General features: G+C 48.3%; 3 protein-coding genes across 3 annotated transcripts in view; 1 reads left to right on the top strand and 2 right to left on the bottom strand.

The window, feature by feature from the left end:
* The window catches only part of LOC142579613 (acid-sensing ion channel 3-like), a 57316-nt gene extending 37987 nt beyond the window's left edge, over window positions 1-19329 (bottom strand). Inside the window, exon 1 of the mRNA XM_075690003.1 lies at window positions 19222-19329. Coding sequence (XP_075546118.1) covers window positions 19222-19247 — 26 coding nt within the window. The 5' untranslated portion in view covers window positions 19248-19329. The remainder of the gene's footprint in view (window positions 1-19221) is intronic.
* On the bottom strand, window positions 10941-17707 carry LOC142579612 (calcineurin-binding protein cabin-1-like). Its single transcript, XM_075690002.1, has one exon. The coding sequence runs from the start codon at window positions 17447-17449 to the stop codon at window positions 11963-11965; it is 5487 nt and encodes a 1828-aa protein (XP_075546117.1). The 5' UTR covers window positions 17450-17707; the 3' UTR covers window positions 10941-11962.
* Window positions 17805-21101, top strand: LOC142579614 (uncharacterized). Its single transcript, XM_075690004.1, has 4 exons — window positions 17805-18148; window positions 18272-18342; window positions 18936-19008; window positions 19253-21101. The coding sequence occupies exons 1-4, from the start codon at window positions 18008-18010 to the stop codon at window positions 19364-19366; spliced, it is 399 nt and encodes a 132-aa protein (XP_075546119.1). The 5' UTR covers window positions 17805-18007; the 3' UTR covers window positions 19367-21101.
* Window positions 21102-21344: the final 243 nt, after the last annotated feature.

Genomic DNA, 21344 nt, shown 5'->3' with positions numbered 1-21344 from the left:
ATGACACACAAGAGGCTTGAGATACGAGGCTTCATGAGGCAGTGCAATCACTATAACGTGCCATCGCAAGTAAAATACGTGGGCAACTGAAGGCATTGCTCACTTTTGCTCTGTCCGGGCAACGAGTTCCCGTATTGCCACGGGAAGAGCAAGCAGTAAAAGGGGGACGAACAACAACCTATGTACCGGCTTGCGTGCCGGCTTCCTTGTTGAATTTTAGTGGAAGCCTGCGGTGGTCGTATATCAGTTTTAGCCTGTCCGTAAGCGTAAAACACCTTGAACACCGGACAAACACGCGCGCTGCAGCGGTGGTCCCACCACGTTGGGACGCTGACGTCAACTAGAGCACGTGTTAGGACGATCATCTGTTCTGCCTACTGCTGATGCAAAAGCAACACTGATTAGCACATGGTGGACTTTCACTCCCCCTTCTATGATAATAATTTATGACCCAGCATAGAATAGTTTCTAAGTTCCAGTACGTGTTGCCATTTTTCTGGCACATGTCGCTACACTGAAACAGACAAGCCGCTAAATTTCCGCTAAATCTTGTATCAGAGTCGCTAAAGCTATCGCTAAAACTGTTGAATGAATTTTAAATAAAGTAAGCGTTTTGGAAAACAGTAACCTAGGCTAACGTGGCGTAAATCATTGACCGAAGCGTTTCACGTGTGTGTAGTGTCCATGCATGTGAGGTATAAACAGTAAATATAACGTCAGGGTGTATAACACTTTTAATTTACCATTATCTACATAACAACGGATGAGGCGAGCTGAAATTTCGCTTTTACCTTCAGATTGTAAGGTTGGAAATCCGGGACAATTAAAGACACATGAATAACTTGATTTTCTTGGCACGAAAATTAAGGCACTTGGACTACTACACCTCTGCAAATTTTAAAATTTTCGGCGTTCGTGAAAGGAGAACATTCTTTAATCAACACGCGCCTGGTTGCACGCTGTTAACATGGCGATGACAACTGCGTGATCTTTATGTAGCTCAACGGCGGGTCCGGAGCGCGAATCTACTGTTCCAGACAACCACACGTGCTCCAGACCGGCCATGTGAGGTCAAATTACTTTTCTGCCTCTTAATTCACCTGGACGCTTCATGCTGTATTGAGTTGTCCGAAATGAGTGAGAAACGAGAGCGACACGTTCAGATTCACGGGAACAAGCCCAGCCTCTTCGAAATTTAATCTTTACTATAGAGTCTGATTCTGCGCCTGCAACGTCCTAAATCTCAACTGCAATTAGTTTTCATGCTGTTAAACTTGTCAACGTTCACCAGTTGAAGTTATACAGTGAAATTGCGGAATATGCAGCCTTAAGCTCCATTAAAATCCTTTTTTTTTCTAAAAAAGTAAAAAAGAAAACATGCGTTTGCGACCGCTCTTTCGACAGCTTAATACGTTTTTTTTTTATTATAACATGCGTCCTAGAACGCCATTTCTAAAGTAACTTTTCTAACTTCGATTCTAAGTCATTAAAATGCCGCCAATTCTTCTGTCATTTCGTTGAAGTATCGCCGGTCGCTGAACAGAAAATTTTGTCGCTAGCAGACAAGAATGTTGATAAGTCTAGCGACAAGATCGCTAAAATGGCAGCACTGCTTCTAACAATTAAGTCATTGAAGTGTCACAACATAGCGCATAGCGCTACCAGCGCTGTTACTGCGTCAAAGGCTCTGGTATTCCGGAATTCCGTAAACTTTATCAGATTTGCGGTCAGGCTAAAACTTTCTTATCAAGGGGTTAATGCATTCCATAAGTGTGGCCCCGCAAATTGCCCGTTATTCCAGTTGTCCGTACGTTGAGGCACGACCGTATGAGTACTTTATGGCAGGTAGAAGAAGTGCGCTAAAGTTTTACCCACCGAGCTGTCGTTGGATTGGAATGCAGAGTATATATAAATTTTTGTTGTTATAATCATTAGCGTTTTAGCGTGTCCGGTATTCCGGGCTAGGAGGGCTCACGAAGATACCGTGAAGGAACCCATCCCCCTATCAAGAACTGACGCAGCAGCAAAGCTTCGCATACTAGCGCGTATACCACACGATCCACGTGGAACACGCCAGCTTTCCGACATGCCCGACTGCACCGCCTGGACCCATCCCTCCGACTACACATTCCATCTAGACTATCCCGAATCGAGACAACTGTTCTCTGCCGACTATGACTAGGAGTGTCTTCCAGAAATGCACTTGCTTGTCGCATCGGAATGACTGACAGTGCCGCCTGTGACAGTTGCGGCGGCGAGGAAACACTCGAACATGTCCTCTGTCATTGCCCTTACTACACCTCCCAGAGACAGTCGCTCGTGAAGGCGTTGCCACGCCTCGATGACCTGCCATTTTCTGAGCAAATGCTCTTGGAGTGTCGGCTGATGCGACCTTCACACCAGAAGGCGGCGAAGGCGCTACTGTGGTTTCTCCGGTCAAGCGACCTGCTTGAATGACTGTGACACTCCAGTGTGTGTGTGTGTGTGTGTGTGTGTGTGTGTGTGTGTGTGTGTGTGTGTGTGTGTGTGTGTGTGTGTGTGTTTGTGCGTGCGTGCGTGCGTGCGTGCGTGCGTGCGTGCGTGCGTGCGTGCGTGTGTGTGTGTGTGTGTGTGTGTGTGTGTGTGTGTGTGTGTGTGTGTGTGTGTGTGTGTGTGTGTGCGTGCGTGCGTGTGTGTGTGTGTGTGTGTGTGCGTGCGTGCGTGCGTGCGTGCGTGTTTCTATTTTTTCCTCTCCCACTCTTTTCATGAGTGTGATTTTTTAAAAAGATCTTGCTGTCGCTCCTTACCCCTCCCCCAGTGCAGGTTAGCAAACTGGATACTGCCTTTCTCATCTCTCTCTCTCTCTCTCCCTCTCTCTCTCCGGTATTCCGGCAAACGCGTGACGACTCCCGTCGCTCGCACTCCGATCCGCCGATCTGCCGGTCGGTACCGATCTGCCGGGCGATCGAGCGGATCGGTATAGGCACCAGGCGCGGGATGAGTTAGGACCGGTGGCACCTTCATGTGGCGGCGCCATGAATGTAATGACATGTCTCAGCTGAGCCGGACTCAGCAGGCGCTACCGCCAGCTACGTTGGTCCGTCGTTTTCTCTGTTTTACATTGCCTAGAGGTAGAGCATCAGCCTCGCGTGCAAAAGGACCGTGGTTCAAAAAACGGTGCCGCGCAATTTTTCACCGGATTAAAAAAAAACCGCGTGTCGATAAAATTGTATAAACAGGCCTGGAGTGCGGCCTGACCCCGGTGACCAGAACCGGTAACGCACTCTCTCACCAGAGCAGGATTGGCCGCCCTCGTGCAGTACTTAGCCACAACCTCCTATATGAACACAACAATCAAACCCCGGACCTCAGTCCCAAGGAGCTGCGAAGCAACAGACCACGGCGACGGTAAGACCTGTGACGCAGCAGGATCCGAGGTGCTAAGAATCTCTGAATCCGGACAGGCCGCCATTGGAATCTGAACCTGGCAACGTCTAACGCTGGAACGTTATCTAGTGAGGCGAGTCTAGCATTGCTATTGGAGAAATTAGCGTGCATTAGATGGGATAGAATAGGGCTCAGTGAGTTTAGGAGGACAAATGAAGCATATACAGCGCTAAAAAGCGGGCGCGTCATGTGCTACCGGAGCTTAGCGGAGAGACGAGAACTAGGAGTCGGATTCTTGATTAATAAAGATATAGCTGGTAACATTGAAGAATTCTATAGCGTTAACGAGTGGGTGACAGGTCTTGTTGTGAAACTTAAGAGGTACAAATTGAAGGTCGCACAGGTCTACGCGCCTACATCCAGTCATGATGACAGCAAGTCGAAAGCTTCTTTGAAGACGTGGAATCGGCGATGGGTAAAGTCAAAACAAAATACACTATACTGATGGCCGATTTCAATGCCAGGGCAGGCAAGAAGCAGGCTGGAGACAAGTCAGTGGGGGAATATGGCATAGGCTCTAGGAATAGCAGGTGAGAGTTATTATACAGTTTACAGAACAGAATAGAATGCCGATAATGAATACCTTCATCCGCAAGCGGGATAACCGAAAGTGTACGTGGAGGAACCCCAATGGCGAGACTAGAAACGTGCTCGGCAAGGTGCGCTGCAGTAACCATAGGATGGTAAGATCTCGAATGAGCCTAGACTTGAACAGGGAACGGAAGAAACTGGTACATAAGAAGCCGATCAATGAGTTAGTGGTAAGGGAGAAAATAAAGGAATTCCGGATCAAGCTACAGAAGAGGCATTCGGCTTTAACTCAGGAAGAGGACCTGAGTGTTCAAGCAATGAACGACAATTTTATCTGCATCATGAAGGAGTGTGCAACAGAAGTCGGCGGTAACTTCGTTAGACAGAGTACCAGTAAGCTATCGCAGGAGACGAAAAATCTGATTAAGAAACGTCAATGTATGAAACCCTCTAACCCTAAAGCTAGAATAGAACTGGCAGAACTCTCCAAGTTAATCAACAAGCGCAAGACAGCTGACATAAAGAAGTGAAATATGGATAGAATTGAACATGCTCCGAGGAACGGAGGATGCCTAAAAGCAGTGAAGAAGAAATTAGGAATAGGCAAGAATCAGATTATGCGTTAAAGAGACAAAGCCGGCGTAACCAATTCCAATAAAATTCCAATAAAGAAAGGCCTCATGCAGGGATATACGATCTCTCCAATGCTATTCACAGCGTGTTTACAGGAGGTATTCGGAGACCTGGATTGGGAAGAATTGGGAACAAGAGTTAATGGAGAATACCTTAGTAACTTGCGATTCGCTGATGATATTGCCTTGCTTAGTAACTAAGCTAGGGGACCAATTGCAATGTATGCTCACTGACCTGGACAGGCAAAGCAGGCGGGTGGGTCTTAAAATTAATCTGCGGAAAACTAAAGTAATGTTTAACAGTCTCGGAAGAGAACAGCAGTTTGCGATAGGTAGCGAGGCACTGGAAGTGGTAAAGGAATACATCTACTCAGGGCAGGTAGTGACCGCGGATCCGGATCGTGAGATTGAAATAATCAGAATAAGAAGAATGGGCTGGGGTGCGTTTGGCAGGCAGTCTCAGATCATGAACAGCAGGTTGCCATTATCCCTCAAGAGAAAAGTGTGTAACAGCTGTGTCTTACCAGCACCGTTGTCCAGTAGGCTCACGACGTGGCCATGAGGCTTGGCCTTCCGGTCCCGACGTGGGAGCGGCCCGCTTAGTGGTTAATTATCACTACTTGCAGGACCAAATAAAGTTTTCCATCCATCCATTACAAGTACTCACCTACGGGGCAGAAACCTGGAGGCTTACGAAGAGGGTTCTACTTAAATTGAGGACGACACAACGAGCTATGGAAGAATGATGGGTGTAACGTTAAGGAATAAGAAGAGAGCAGATTGGGTAGGGAACAAACGCGAGTTAATTACATCTTAGTTGAAATCAAGAAAAAGAAGTGGGGAATGGACAGGACATATAATGAGGAGGGAAGATAACCGATGGTCATTAAGAGTTACGGACTGGATTCCAAGAGAAGGGAAGCGTACCAGGGGGCGGCAGAAAGTTAGGTGGGCGGATGAGGTTAAGAAGTTTGCAGGGACATGGCCACAATTAGCACATGACCGGGGTAGTTGGAGAAGTATGGGAGGGGCCTTTGCCCTGCAGGGGGTGTAGCCAGACTGATGATGATGATATGATGATGATGATGATGAACCATGTGACACCAAATCTGATCAAACATATTGCGTTTTTGGGTGCACGAACAGTTACTGAAGCATGATTGTAGCTACTTAGGCCATTCACTTCAATCGTTTTTCATCGCGGCCTCACCGGATGGAACGGAGGAAGCACTGAATACGCGCGTTCTGTAGGCAACAGTACGTAGAGTGCTCAGCAATTGAAACGCGATGCTCGAAGGGCACGGTCGCCGGCCCTTTTGGCACCGACTGTAAGCGCTGTGGCAACCGAGCTGATGCATCGTCGTATACAGCGTAGCGAAGTCACATTGTGGCGCATTGTGATTGCATTTGGCCCCACGGCGATCACGTAGAGCTCACCTGGGGAGCAAAAAGAAAAACGAAAGAAAAAGACGGTGGCATCCGCGCGTTCTGAGTATTGCAGTTCAATCGCTGAGCACTGTACATTTCCGACGCTGCTTTTTTATGGTCCAGTAGTTCTAACATTATTAAAGGAGCCGTTCATGCGGAAGCGCTTCGTGTCTCATAAGAATTATCTGTCTTCGTCTACGCAGCTGCAACGGCTCCGAAGCTCGGGCTACGAAGGCGAAAACTCCGATTTGTACTCGCCATTTTGCCGTCTTAGCATGTTCATGAGTATTCCTTTTAGGGTATATTTTCCTTCCTCGCGCTTCCCAACTCTGGTTGCATCCGCCACGTGACTGTTTGCTGTGCATCGATGGTGAACGCAAACGCACCGGCGTATCCGCACTTGCCGCCACCGATGGCTCTCGTCGCGCTAAGCTGTGTGAAATGGACGATGACTGAAGATTCGGCTAGCTTATATTAAGAATGACGAAGCATTGAAAATATAAAAATGATTACAACGAACAGAGAACTGGAACTTACCCACACATGTACGATCGCCGAAACAGCTCAAGAAACAAAGAAAGGGAGACGTACGTCTCGTTTCATTGTCCATAACTTCAGTGCGCAGATCTTAGGCCCCCGTTCCTGCGTTGAGCGTCGGCGTAACCGAGCGGACGAGCTCAGCGAAAGATGAAAGAGCGAACGCGAAGCGCAGCGGGGCATGAAGAACGGCGATAGCGAAGAGAGCACGAGGAGGAAAGAGGAGGAGGAGGGTATGGCGAAAGCGTGAGAAGAAAAGTGTAGTATTGCCATTTGTTGGGCGTGTTGGTAAATTGAAAGCATATTTAGCGCCAGCAAACAAGGACAGAATGGAGACGACAACACAATGCGCTAACTTCAACAACGTGATTTTCAGGAAATACACCTATATAACCCATGCACAGTGGCGCCACCTTATCCAAATCTTACCCATCCAAAAAAGCCGTTTCCTTATCTAACAGGTCGATTGAAGGGGCACTAACACACGTGTCTCTATTCCGCCAGATAGCCTGAGCTTCAATGATCTCTCGCACGTCTTTATCTTTGTGCTTCGCAAGAACCCGGCAAGATTCATACACCGGCGCACAGCCGCGTTCTTGACAGTGGGTTAATAGATGACCGTATTGCTTATTTTTTACAGTTTGGCAATGTTCCCGTAATCGGTCATTAAGACATCTCCCTGTCTGTCCGATGTATTTTTTCCCACAGGACAGCGGAAGCTCATATACAACAGTCTCTACGCATCCCACTGGCGCTTTTCGATGATTCGTAGAGCATCCGGCAGCTGGCTTACGGTACGGGTCCGCCAATCGACATACTTTTGCCAGCATTTCTGGTGCGGAAAAGACCACTTTTGTGTCCACCCGGCTAGCCATTTTCTTAAGTTTATGTGCCGTTCTATGCAGGTAGGGCACTACCGCTACCTTCCTTCTACGTTCCGTCCCTTGATTTGCCGTGTCCTGAATTGTGCTATCTGACCTGCACCTCTTTAGCAGCCCCTCGACGACCGAAACTTGCACTGATTCCGGAAACGCTGCTGCTGATAACCTTCCCGATTGATCCATAAGGCTCGTATGGATCTTGTGGTGGCAAGACTTCTTTAGAGCATTTCCAAAGCATAAGTTGGCAATGCTCCTCTTGACGAGCTTCGAGTGGGCTGACCTATACGATAACAGGGGCTTATTAGCTCTAGGTTTATACTCCCAACACGTGTGCCGTTCCATGAACTCGCGCTGAATATCTAGGAAGCGCAGCACGTTATTGGAGGGCTCTTCAACCGTGAGAGTAAGTGGGCTAAGGCCTGCATAAAATACTTCGTAAAGCTTGCCTACTGTAAAACGTGCGTCTGGTTCAAAAAGAACAAGATAGTCGTCAACGTATCTGACAACTTTAACCACCCTGTGCTCCGACAAGGCACGGGACAGGTTTCTGTTATGGTGAGCTAGAAAAATGTCACTTAGTATGGGCGCCAAACATGAACCGATGCAAACAACTTGCTTTTGAATGAATATGTCGTCATTCCATGCTGCATATGTAGAGTGAAGGTAGCAACTAAGCATATCTAAAGAGCCCTGAACGGACAAACCTGCTGAATTTTGGAACGAAACCACGCCATACTCGTCTATGCACTCTTCTACACAAGTTATTAGTTTCTTTTGAGGCAAGGAGCAGTACAAGTCCTTCATGTCAAAGGAGCAAGCTGATAAGCTTTTTTCAGCATTTTCTTTCAGGAAATCTACGATTTCTGCAGAGCTCCTAACCAAAAATGGGTCGTCAATATTAAGAATTCGCAGCTTATCTTGCAAGAAAAGAGCGAACTTTTTCTGCCATGACCCTGTTTCTGAAACTATTACCCTTAATGGGCAATCGGGTTTGTGCGTCTTCGCACTAAACATAATTTGAAGGCAACCAGATTTTGCGTTGTCAATTTCACGAACCAACTGACTAAGGTCTGCCTTCTTACAAAGACGCTTTGCTTCTAGCTTGATTTTTCTGAGAGATACATTACTTCACTGGTGGAACACAGAGGCAATCGCAGAGCAGGCTTTCGTATTAAAATCACCTTCCTTGAAGACAACAAAGCCACCTTCCTTGTCCGTGGCAGCTAATGCGTTAGCTGCCACGAGGCGAGAATGGGACAAACTGACACACTCCCGCTCGTGACACAATGAAGAAAGTGAATAATTCGAGTAACCGAATGGAAGCTAGAGCGCACACAAATGCTCTAGCTGGTGCTATGTGAGACGCGACGTATACGTGCCAGTCATGTCAAAGTGTAATGCAGTCGAACGCTTTTATAACGGAGTGCTCGGAACCTCCGGAATGATTCGTCATACAGGTCACTTCACTGCAAAGGTCGCGCAGTGCACAGCTCACGGAACAGGGACAGAGTTACTCCTTCGGTATACAGGTCATTCGTTATACAGCTAAACTGTAGTTGGCGACGGCATAAGAGAAGCATGCGTGCGGTTTGAACATCGCGCTGCTGTGCTTGCGGCATCATCGGTTCGATCCAACCATCTATGCGCAGGCACGGGCCTTAGTGTGCATTGCTATTGGAGCCGAACAATAGACACACAAGCCTGCGTGTTATCGCTCATATCCGCTGCAGTCACTCTGGTAATATTTGTAGTCTTCTGACAAATACTTCATTATTGTATGATTAACAAGAAAATCACAACATTCTAAACCGCTTCGGTGGCAGCAAAAGCCTCTTAGCTCAATATCTCCTACGCAAAGCCCTTAAAGAGCACAAACGCGATGTTGAAGGTCATTTTTGGCAAGAACGCGCTTTTTAAGAGCCGGAAAAGGAGAAACACTCAACGTCAAGACCAACCCTCATTTCGAAGAAAAATGGCATTACGTGAATGTCACCGTGTAGGCGTGATGTTGTTGTGATACTTGCAGCGACCCAAGTTGACGACAAAAAAAATTTTATTGAAGAGTGTCAGATGCCCGTTGGCCCCTGGGGTACATACTCAGTGGCACATACACCCAGCAGCCCCGTGGATACATACCCAGTGGAATGTGGTATAAAGGTTATAAACAGGGATAAGGTGCCTCAGAAAGGCTGGCCAAAGTTTCGATAGGAGGACCTATCTTCGTCAAAGGCGGCCTCGTCATCCTCAGCATGTTAGGTTTAAAGGGTTAGTAGAGTGACGTCGCGTGCGGTTGTCGGTGGCGGCTGGACTGGAAACGCCCAAATTCTCTTGCGGCCTGGCGCGGGATCAATGACATTTCGGGAGGCTGGTGCAGCAATGTCAAAGCGACCTCACCACCCTCTTCAAGCTTTCGTGCTCCCCTTTTTCACTGTACCTATCCTGCGTTCTTAGCCGACATCAGCGATTTAGTTGTACTGGGATAGATTGACCATCTTCTTACACGTCATTTCATTAAACACCGCAACTCTCCTTTACTCTTTTTGCACTGTCCGGCCAGAGACAGCAAAAGAAGTGCAGCCCGATTGGCGACACTCGCTTGGCCTAAATGTTGCGTAACATGGCTGGGAAGATGGGAGCGATCACTGCGACATCAGAATTTTTCTCACTTCCGACAAAACGGCGGGACAATCTCACCGTATGGTATGGTATGAAGAACTTTATTTAGGTCCTGAGGGATCAGTCTGGGACTGATGCGGGCCGCTCCCACGTCGGTACAGAGAGGCCGAGCCCCTCTGCCATCACACGGGCCCTCTGGACAGCCCTGAGTTGGTCCGCCAGCACTTCACTGTGCAGCATTCGCTGCCACCACTGTTCACCTCGAGAACCATCACCGGCCAACGCCAAGCAGCGCCACAGCATGTGTTGTAAATCGAGCAAACCCCCACACTTACTACAATAGACTGAAACCCCGCAGTCCGGATTAATTTTATTCATGATGCCCGGGTTAGGGTACGTCCTCATTGTGTTCGCATCTAATTAAAACTACGCGCGGTGTTGTAGTACTACAGTTAGCATCTACCGACGCAACACACTACGTGCATTACATACTGCACCTGTGGGTCATTACTTTTTATTTTAATGGTGCGCCAGATGCGATCATATGTCAGTTCATTTACAAGCTCCTCAGATGACCGGACGTCGAGTTTTTGGAAGCCGTTATTTGTTTAAAACGATGTGAACAACCTCCCCGATTAATTTTCCAGCAGAGCGGCTGCGCAAAAGCCTTTATATTTCACTTCTTAAGAATTTAAAAATACTCGACATTCGATTCGACATCCTACGGTCGCTGTTCTCGAATGTTCGTATTCGATAAGGGCCGGAAATATTGCTATTCGAACACCCCTAATAAAAACACATAAAATTCTACCACGATTCTACCGTATATGTCATACTAAGGGTAGCTAAAGCAGCAGCGGTATCACATAAAAAAGAGAAACTATAGAAGCAGCTGTGTAAAATATTGTACTTTATTGCGACCTAGGAATAAAACAGAGGCGTATATATACACGGAAATAAAAAAGAAACTGCCCCCGAAGAAATTGTGTCGCGCACAATTTCGTCGATCACGACTTGCGTCACGCACTCTAGACAAAGCAGAGCATAGCCGCTTAGCCGATACGCTATACAGCTGAGCGATGCAGGCTAAATGGCGATGCCCTGCTTGCTTCAAATTCTTTATACACTATTTACATTTTTATGCCTTGTGCACGAGCACTGTACTAGCCGTCACACACGCCGAAACGCGCACTCCTCCAAGACCGCGGTACAACGCAAGCGAGACGCAAAGCGCTAGCGCGACTCGCGCAGACACTCCACAGAGTGCAGATAGCGTCCCAAAGGAAGTCCTTCCGCCATTCTTAAAAAAAAAAAAAAAAACGCAGGCCCATGTACTCGTCAAGTCACACTGATACGTGCTCGATATTCAACTCTAAGCGATTAATTTATATACCACAAGAATGGCACGAACGCCTTCAGCAGCGGTCTAATGACGCCACTGTGAATTAAACGCCGGTAAATTACTGCACTACTGCGTTGTTCTTACACGCCAAACGTTTCAAAAGTAAATGCAGAGCCTGCAGAACAGAATCAGTATGAATGGCGGTTATTCATGCGCGTGCGAAACTAAATTAGAACGTGATCTACATAGATGCGGATGCTGTGTTCCAACATTGCGTTGTGCCTCGCAGAGAGAACTAACGGAGGAAGCGTTGGCATGTGCGAGTCAGTATGCCTGAATAACGCGCCCCAGTCTACCCAGAGCGATACATTAAATACTGTACTTCCAGGTTATAGCGCGTCTTCGTGCGTCCCGCAAGCTGCAAGGAAACGCCGAGAAACGTGACACTCGAAGCGTGACGTCGGTCTTCTGGGCACTGCTCGGCTTCGGCAATTTGCGCGACGACCTAGGAGCACCGCACGGGAAACACACCAAGCGTCACCGCCACACATGCGCGCACGACACACGCCTCAGAGCGAGTCCGAATAGCTCCCGGCAGTTCCGTCCACTTCGTAGAGCGGTTGCTGATCGAAGCCGTGCGCCGCCGCCTCCAAGGCGCGCAGGGATTCCCTGTGCTGCCGCCGAGCGCAGAACATGACGGCTTGCTCGGCAATGGGCGGCGACGAGTCGACCTCGCCCAGCTTGTAGAGGCGGTACGACTCGGCCAGCGCCGAGCCGGCCTCGTCCACGAACACGCCCTGCTTCTGGAACACCAGGAACACTCGGTAGACGTCCAGCAGGGCGGACACCAGCACGTCGTCTTCCGGAGGCGGTTCCTCGTTCATCAGCACGTCGAGCCGCCGGCTGGCCAGGATCACGGCGGTCTCGAACGCCTTCCGGGCCAAATACGTGCGGTCCAAGTCGCGCAGGTATTTCTTCTCCGGCTCCGGCTCGCGGTTCAGCTGGACCGCCAGCTGCGCCAGCATGTCCACGTCGCCGCACCGCTCGAGTATCTCCAGCAGCAGCACGATCGAACGGTGCATGTGCGTCGCGAAGCTCCCCGCGCGGTCTATCTCGTCGCCCGGCGTGTGCCAGATGCCCGTGAAGAAGTTGGTGGTCTTCCGTTCGGCGAACAGGCCGGGCACGGCTGGCGCCGAATCCGACCCCGTTGCAGTCGGTCGGCTCATCGCCGAGTCCAGCAGGTAGTCGCGCGCCAGCTGCAGATTGCATGAGCGCTTGGAGTGGCAGTAGAAGCGCGCCAGGTAGTAGACGCTCTTGAAGTGCTGCGGGAAGCGACTCACGCACTCCTTCATGGCGTGCACGCACGTCTTCAGCAGGACCTGCTTCATTTCGGCCTCTTCGAGTTTCAAGAACGGGTCGCTGTTCGGCGCCGAGGTGACCTGCTTGGACGCTTTCGCTGCTTCTGACGCATCAGAGGACTGACCAGGCGCGGGCTTTTTCTTGACGCTGTCAGCGTCTTTCTTGATTTGTTCGTCTCGCTGAGCTACTGCGCTCTGCTCCTTTGCAGGGCTTTGGCACGGGGCATCGGCACGCTTGTCTTGTTTCACTTCCACGGGGTCTTTTGCGGGACACGAGTCAGTAGCAGGGGCGACGCCTTGACCGTCCGTTCTAGCCTTCGCCGTGGATTCATCTGCTCCCGCCGTGGACACAGATGCACGGTTCGACGGCGCCTGTCTTTCTTCGGCCACCAGCTTGTCGCTGACAACAGACAAAAGACAGTCGAGAATGTCTTTTACAGCCGACAATTCCCGCTCATCTGCTCGAGAAGGAGAGTCGCCAGTTGAAGGCTTCGCGCCTTCGCGTTTCTGCTCCAGATGTGGCTTCTTAGCATGGTAGTAGTCGTGGTCAGTCTCCAGGCTCCTCTTCTTGGCCTGCCTGCTCGTCTCGCCGGCTTTTCCTTCTCCGCCAGTTTCGTCGCTTTCGTCTTCCTCGTCCTCCGACGACGAGTAATACTCCATGAGATCAGCCTTCTCCTGGAACTTTGCGAACGGGCTGCTTCCTGCCTTCTGAATAAACTTCCAGATTGCGCGTAGCTCGTCCTTGGGTGCCGGCGTATCCTCGTACGTGAGCAGGTATTTCATGGAAAGCGCGTGTATCTTGTAGTACAGCTCTAGCGATTCTATCGAAAGCGGAGGCGGTGAGTGGTACAAGATCCGCCGCGGATACTTGGCGTTCATTTCGTACAGATGCTGTAGCGACTGATACAAGTGGTCGAGGTACACGGCCGGCGAGTAACCCAGCTTGTGCGTGATCTTTCCCAACAGGTAGTGGTTGAGCCACATCTCATCAGCGCCCCTGCAGTCCTCCTCGCAGCGGCTCGCCGACTCGTAACAGTTCTTGGCTGTATCCAAAAGTTCCTTCTTCCGCTTAGCAAGAGCCTCGACGGCTTCATCACTCAGTGCAGATTGGCTGCTTTGCTTCAGTTGTCGAGAGACGTTCGACTGCAACATGTAGACACATGATCCGTATTCGATCCACAACGCCGAGTTACTGGCATCAATCTGAAGTGCACGCTTAAAGCACCTAAGTGATGACGCTGCCCTCTTCTGAATGGTCACTTCATTCTTTGGCTCGCAGGAGTTAATCCGCTGCTCTATCTGGGTACTTCGTGAAAGCGCAAGGCCTGCCCATGAGTCAAGTCGGTTAGGGTTCAGGCAGACATCAAGTGTGTAGTAACGTATGGCCTTTGCAAATTCCTTGTTCTTGAAGTAGTAGTCACCAAGCAGATAGTACAGTTCAAGCACCACAGGGCTAAAATTACTTGTATCAGGAAGGGTTGGAAAAGCACTAACACTACCATCAATGTACGCAGCTATTGTCGTTTCCATATTGCTAGGATCCTGCTCAGGAGGAACCAGTGCTGCGATGCGCTTCAGCAGCACTTCAAGCTCCGATGAAACAGTGCTAGCTTTATAGCTATCGAAGCCAGGCAGATACTGTGGCTTGAAGAAGTCAAAGACGTGTTTGCAGCCATCCCAGGTGAGACTCACTGGCTTTGCATTGTGCTCTTGAAGGTGTTTAACCTTCCCACGACGATTTGGGTGCCCATAAAGACAGTAGAAGCACTGTTCAATGCCGTTGTTAAGATCTTCATGGAAAGCATTTGCAGCTGCGGACTTCTTAGAAAGCTCTTGAGTCACAACATCCACAAACAGGAACAAAAGAACACCATCAGATATCGTACACCATGACCGCCTGCCCAAGTGCTCATGGGCTGTGAAGAAGAGCATCAAAGATGAAGGCATGGCACCAGTCAATCCAGCATTCTTTCCAGTCTCGCCAAAGCTAGGTACACCTGACTGGCCCTCAGATCGTGCAGCCAAAAGTTGTATCTTGTCTTCCTCGTATTTGAGTATATAGTACAGTATGTTCCATGATATGACAGTGGGTACTGCCATCTCATTACTAGACTCACTGACATCCATCTGGACATTGATCAGCTTAATGATGTTATGTGCCATTCTAGTGAGTTTTGGGCTCTCAAGACAACCAAGTAGTCCCATGTCTTGCTTGATGCAACGATGAATATCTGAGAGAACTATAACAATTGTGTTCGACCAGTCACACTTGAGTGCTGCACTTGTAACTGAAAGATACTGGTTCAGAGCTTCATTTAGTGAAGCCTCACCCCAAATCAGACAGCCTGAGTAGTCCTTTAAATTCCACAGTGATTCTTGCAAGAGTATGAGCTGAGCATGGCGTTCAGGGATGTTTGCTTTAGCATGTAGTTTGCGACCTCTAGAGGCTGGCTTTTTAAACGTCTGAATCAACAGGTCAGCCACCACCTTATACCTACCAAGCTCATAAAGACGATGCACCTCTTCAAGAGACTGGCATCTCTGCAACGATTCAAGCTGCTCCTGAACAACCTCTCGCGAAATAACATCATTCATTTTACAATTTGTTATCTGTACTTTCACAGGTTGTGTGTCAGTGGGACTCTCATAATCTATTCGACAAAGAACATTTTCTAGCACCTGCACAGCAGATTCCATTTCACCGCTAAGCATCAAAAACCGTGCCTCTGCCCAGAATGAACGAAGAACAAATGGGATCCATTTCTCTTCAAATACACCTTCCCTCACCGACATCTGAGCAAGAAACTCTAAGTCACTCCCAAATTGGCTGCTAGGAAACTCTGGTCCTAACTGGTTGCCAGGACTTCTTGGCGATACTGACACAGATGGCTGAGCTTGTGCCTTTGCCACAACAACCTTGTCCATCATAAACTCACAGTACAGCAAAGTTGACATAGCATGTCGCAAAATGTTTGGGGCTTCATCATGCCCTGCAAAGATAGATGGTCTTTCTATATGAGGTCTTAAGCTCTTGTAGACATCAACAAAGATATCACACAAACGAGGAGGCCAAAGAAGATCTTCTCGACTGCTCAGCTCCCACAGGTAGTCTTCCATAAGGTCCATCAGGGTGTGCCTGTCCCTATGGTCATTAATAAACTTCTGCACATCTTCTGATTCAGTTTTTTCTATGCCTTCCATGTCAGAGACTACCTTGTCAACATCTTCCTGCAGACTGCTGTTTGGGGTCAAGCCATAGGTGTGGTCGCTGTTCAGGTCAGAGAAGTTTGGGATGCTGTCTTCCCTATCGTCCTTGCCCTCGTATGCGAGACTGGATGGTAGGAATTGTGTCAAGAGCTCCTGGTAGTTGATGCTCTCTTGTGTCTTACGCAGTGTGTTTCGAACCCTTGCTGAGCGCCTCTTCAATGAGGGATCCAAGTGCTCTAGTGAAAGCCGCTTACGCTTCCCGCCCCTCCTGCCTCCACCAAGTGTTGCCCTCGATGCCCCGTTTTCATCAGGCGTAGCTAATTCCTGAGTCACAACAGTCAGCTGCTCGGCCAGTGATCCCAAGTCCGCAGGCTGTGCTAACTGCGGTTCTCCAGGTTCTACCTGTGGCTGAGCCTCAGGTAACTCGGCCTGCGACGTCGGATCGCTCGGAGGGTTGATACAAATGACGAGGTCGCCCGACGAATTCCCACTGCCTTGCTGCAGGCTGTCTGAAGGGGATTCTTTCTTCAAGTCGATGGCTTCGGCGACGGGCTTGTTATCGGTCTCGCTCCTCAGCAGGTCCACTTTACAAGCAAGCGACACGTCACTGTCGTGCTTTGCAGTGGCTATGAACTCGTACAGTTCCAACATTGCCTGACCGAGGGCGACCCAGGACACCTCGCCGAGTTTCTTGCGCAGTGGTAGCCTGGGCAACTTTCCGGGCGTGTACAACTCGCGGCGCTTCTCCCTCAGCTGCCTGGCTTCGGAGAGCACAGCTTCCGCGTCTTCCTTGCTCACGGTTCGCGTGAATACCGACGGGTCGCAGCCCCTGAACACGCCGTCTTGACAGCTCTTCAGAGCCGGATTCTCTCGGTACACGGCCTCTCTCAATGCCAGCGCCTTCACGTAACCGGGGTCGAGCCGCAGCGCCCGAGCCGCGCATTCGAGGCAGCCTAAATGGTCGTTGAGGACGTACAGAACCGTCATCAGGCTGCTGAGGCAGGGCCAGTGTTGCGCGCTGCAACGCAGCCCTTCCTCGAAGGCGATCCTCGCGAGCGGATACAAGTACAGCCCGAGAGCGAGTCGACCGATCTTGTACCAGAGCGTGACATCGGTAGAGTCGATCTCCGCAGCGTCCAAGTAGGCGGCGACCGCGCCGCGAGTGTCTCCCAGCCGCACGTGGATAGCACCGAGGTTTTTAAGAGCCACGTACTTGAGCATAAGCGCCGGAGGCAGCGTTCCACCTCCACTTCTTGCGTCGCTGTTGTCATCTTGAGGCGGCGCGCTGCACCGGCTGATGAACGGCAGCGCAAGCAGCTCGCGGAACGAAGCTAGGGCCTCGTCGTGGCTCTCCTGCTGCAGTTGACCAAGCGCCTTACGGTACAATCCAAAGGCCTCTTCCTCTTGGGCTTCCCTGGTAACCACCGGCGAGCCGTTGTCATCCTGAGGTGACGATGTGTCGTTCGAGTTGAGCGCGGAGAACTTGATCATCGCCGCGGCTGCCACGGATTAGAGATCGCGACGCCGTCGGTAGCCGATGCCGGAGCATGCCACGGACCAGCCAAGAGCCGCCCAGTCAGTGCACAGTATCCTCGCTTCTTCCAGCACTCAAGCAGGCAAACGTTCACGATTGAATGATTTACACGAAAGCGCTGCAGGCACCTTACAGAAACTTTTGTGGCCAAGACCTGTGGAAAACGTCGCTCGAAAACAAAACAAAAGATCCGCCTGCTTGAAAGCGCTCAGGCTTGCTCGTCGCAACAAACGCGGTTGCCGCAAGTGGCCGCAAGAAGGCGCGACGAACGTAATAACACAAAATGCCAAAGCCTTAACTTAAACTGGCGTAAAATAAGAATACGTATAAAAACAATCTTAGAGTGTCTTTATAGTTTTTTAGACGCCCGTAGAATTTTACAGCAAATTATCTAAACTAAGCGAACAGCAGACGACAAACTTTGCACGATACGAACCAGCCTGACGTCATGGCGGCTTGTCGTCAATCGGCGACAGCGCGCAGCTAGATATTTGGGATGTGACATTCGCAGTGCGATGGATAACGGGGAATCGACGTCGACGTCAAATGGAAATGCGAGCGAAGCTAGCACGGCAACTCCGAAGACAAATGCGAACGCCGAACCATACTGCGAAAAGTATTACTCTCTGCTCAAGCGATACAACGCCATCCAAAAGGTATGTAGTACGTCTGTTGCTGCCTAGTGAAGCGCGACGTCGCAGCTGGAATGCGTATTTAATTTTGTGAAGGAAGTCCTGCGTTTACTAATTACTTGCATCTTATGCTTTGTTTGAACTTAGCAAAACTACCATCTCATGTATCGGATACAGCGGGTCAAGAAGCTTACGACAAGACTGACAAAGGAAAAAAGGTGAGGTCGATTGTCGATCGATCAAACGTAGATGTTTTGTTTTATCGCGGCTTGTGCGATGAAACAGGAATGCTAAATATATTTGCGGCTATGTATACGAGCTTTGATTTGACTGGCCTGCGTTTTTGGTGGCTTCCACATTATTGGGCAGGCTCTAGACAGGAGCGAGCACTATTGTAGCTGCAGCGTTTACTTGGTCACACTTCATTATTTTAGCGTCGCGCGTGGAATTTTCATGCATCAATGATTCGCTGATGTTTATATATGCCCTAGCGGATGAGTGTAAGCAAACTCTCGCGCTTGTGTTGCCTAATGTATCGAACAGTCTTAAAACAAGCTTTTTCTTCTGTGAAGTCTCCCGGCAAAATTACACACGTTCACGAACATGCATGAGAATTAACGTACTGCTCGTGACGTGGCATAATGTTTTATTACTTAGTTTAGGGGATAAACACATTTGCATGATTTGTTTATTAACTAAATAATTTTACGGCGGTCATGTATAAAGGTACCCCCTTGCAGTTAGGTTTATATTGTGTGTTAATTTGGTATACATGCTGACTGTCCTTTTCCCTTGTGTTCAACTGCACCAGGTTTCTTACGCAACGTCTCAACAACTACAAACAAGAAAAACAAGCAGCCATGTCCATGACACAGTATGCTATGGTAAGCTTACCGGCCCTTTGCAAGTTCGACGACGGTGCATTGTGTTCTTTTCGTGTGCGCACTCATGTACTCACCGTTTCAAAGTGTATCTAAATCATCTAGCTGTTAAAAAGTACATTCACAGCTTGCTCGTTCTTGTCGCACTGTGAATTTGAAGCCATAACCACAGTCTAAGAGAAATGAGCAAGCTGTGATTACAAGTTTCTGGCTGACCTCGACGACTGACGCGGTGTGTGCATTGCAGGATGACCGGCAGTTCCGAAGGATCAAGCAAGAGCCCATGGATCCGCAGGCACACCACGTGGTTAACGAATACCTGTGCCGAAAACGAAAGGAGAAGTGCATCAAGACCAGTTGACATCAGCATCTGAAGAGTTCTTTCCCTGCCTGCAGCATTACCACTTCAAACATTTTGTGCACTTGAACTGCCTGCTGTGCATCCCATTCTCGACACCCGCCCTGTGCTTCGGCATCTTCAGGAAATGGTGGAAAGATGTGTGCTTGTGACATTCTGTTTGTTGACGGCTCATGTGACATTTCCAACCATCATTCACCCCTTTCTTCTTCTTCGTCATATTTTTTTTTTCCCTGACAAGGAGACATCGCTGTTGTGCAGTGCTCAAGAATACTGTGTTTGTGTTACGCTGGTGATCTACTGAGTCGGATCAGGATTGTGATTTCATTTATCTGCTGCACTGAAGAACTTCCCTGGTTCAGTGTTCTCTTAATGCTTTGTCATTACGCTTGTGTAAATGTGGCACAAGCTAAAACAAATTGTGATTTGAATTATGTATGTCAATGTGTGTTCACTTTTTGTGCGCTGGTGTAATATAATTTTGTGTTCATCAAATGCGCAGAGAGCACTACTGTGCATGTTAGATTGTAATATACATAGAAATTCTAGTTCTTGTGTTGTCATCTGAAGTGCTTGTATTGTGGTTACTGCAACATGTTTCACACCAGCACGCATACTGGTGTTCATGTAACATCACAAAGTACGTATTATGCGACTACAAAGTCTGTAAACTCATTAATTCCTCCATAAGCATTGCAGTCCTATGCATCAGTAGACAAGGCATTAGCACGTCAACTGTTATTGTCTCTCTGCAGTTACATTCTTTTGCTCATTATCAATGTCAGCGTTTGTTTCAATCAGCTTGCCACACCCCTACCAAACAAGGTGTAGTTTGAGCATGTTATGTCGCATGGACGGGTTTCATGTGATTGCATTTCAAGACTACCCAATACCATCCTGGAACTGTGGCAGCTTAATGAGAATGGCAATACCACTACCATACACATGAAATATATAATGTAATTGTTTTTTAGTAATGAGTCTAGATATTTAAAACCATCATGCAACCACAAAATAGCCATGTGGGGCATAGACATCTGTTACCAAGCACCGTTCTGCACTGTATTATTTTTGAAGCTTAAATAGCTGAGGACTGAAGAAAATCACTGTCAGCTTTCCTCTATGGTCATTATCACAGTAACCTTTATGAAATGCACATTTTCACATTTAAATGTGACAGCCACACAGTTGAAGTTGATTTGAATAACAGTATTAGCAATGCTGTTTTTATTGTCCTGGTTGTATTTTTTGTCAGGTTTAAAGGCAACATTCAACAATGCAAAATTCACTGAAGCAATTTGTAGGTATAACTGCAGTGTAAAACATCATTCTATAGCATGTGTAACACAACACATGGCGTTTCAGTTATGTATGAATAACTTCTGTAAAATTTTATTATATAAATGTGAATTTCAAGCCTGATGAAAAACCAAGACATCAAATCCAACCTGGCTGTTACTTCTGAATGTCAAAATGTACACCTTTCATGAAGATCACCGGGATAAGCCAAAACACGCATTAATATTAATGCTTGTGCATTTTTAATTCGTATGTTATCCTATAGTTAGTTTTTCTTTTTCTGCGTGTGATGACAGGGTACTACGTGCGTTCTAGTACCTGCAGTACAACGTAAACATGTCATTCATTGTGTGTCAAATAAAATTACTGCGATGTTAGTCTCGTTTGACCAATGCTAACTGTGATCGCTCTCGGCAAATAAAATCAAGCGTCTGCTTCAGTTGTGCTATTATTCTTGGTAATTACATTAGTCGGAGCTCGCTGCCCTTTCTTTTTTTTTTCTTTTTTTTTTTCCTCTTGTCTAATGAACGACCTCGAAAAAACGAAACTGAACCTAATGTTCACACATAAATGAAACAGTGCGCATAACTCTCGTAAACGTAAAATTAGTGCAGCACTACGCCAGCTCTGAGCTCATAATGTCCCTTCTGCAGAATAATAATCATCCAGGCTGATAACATTT

This window comes from Dermacentor variabilis, chromosome 4 (genome assembly GCF_050947875.1).
Source record: "Dermacentor variabilis isolate Ectoservices chromosome 4, ASM5094787v1, whole genome shotgun sequence".
NCBI classification, from domain to species: domain Eukaryota; kingdom Metazoa; phylum Arthropoda; class Arachnida; order Ixodida; family Ixodidae; genus Dermacentor; species Dermacentor variabilis.
Note: the sequence above shows the minus strand (reverse complement) of the source record. Positions and strands in the feature narration are given on the sequence as shown.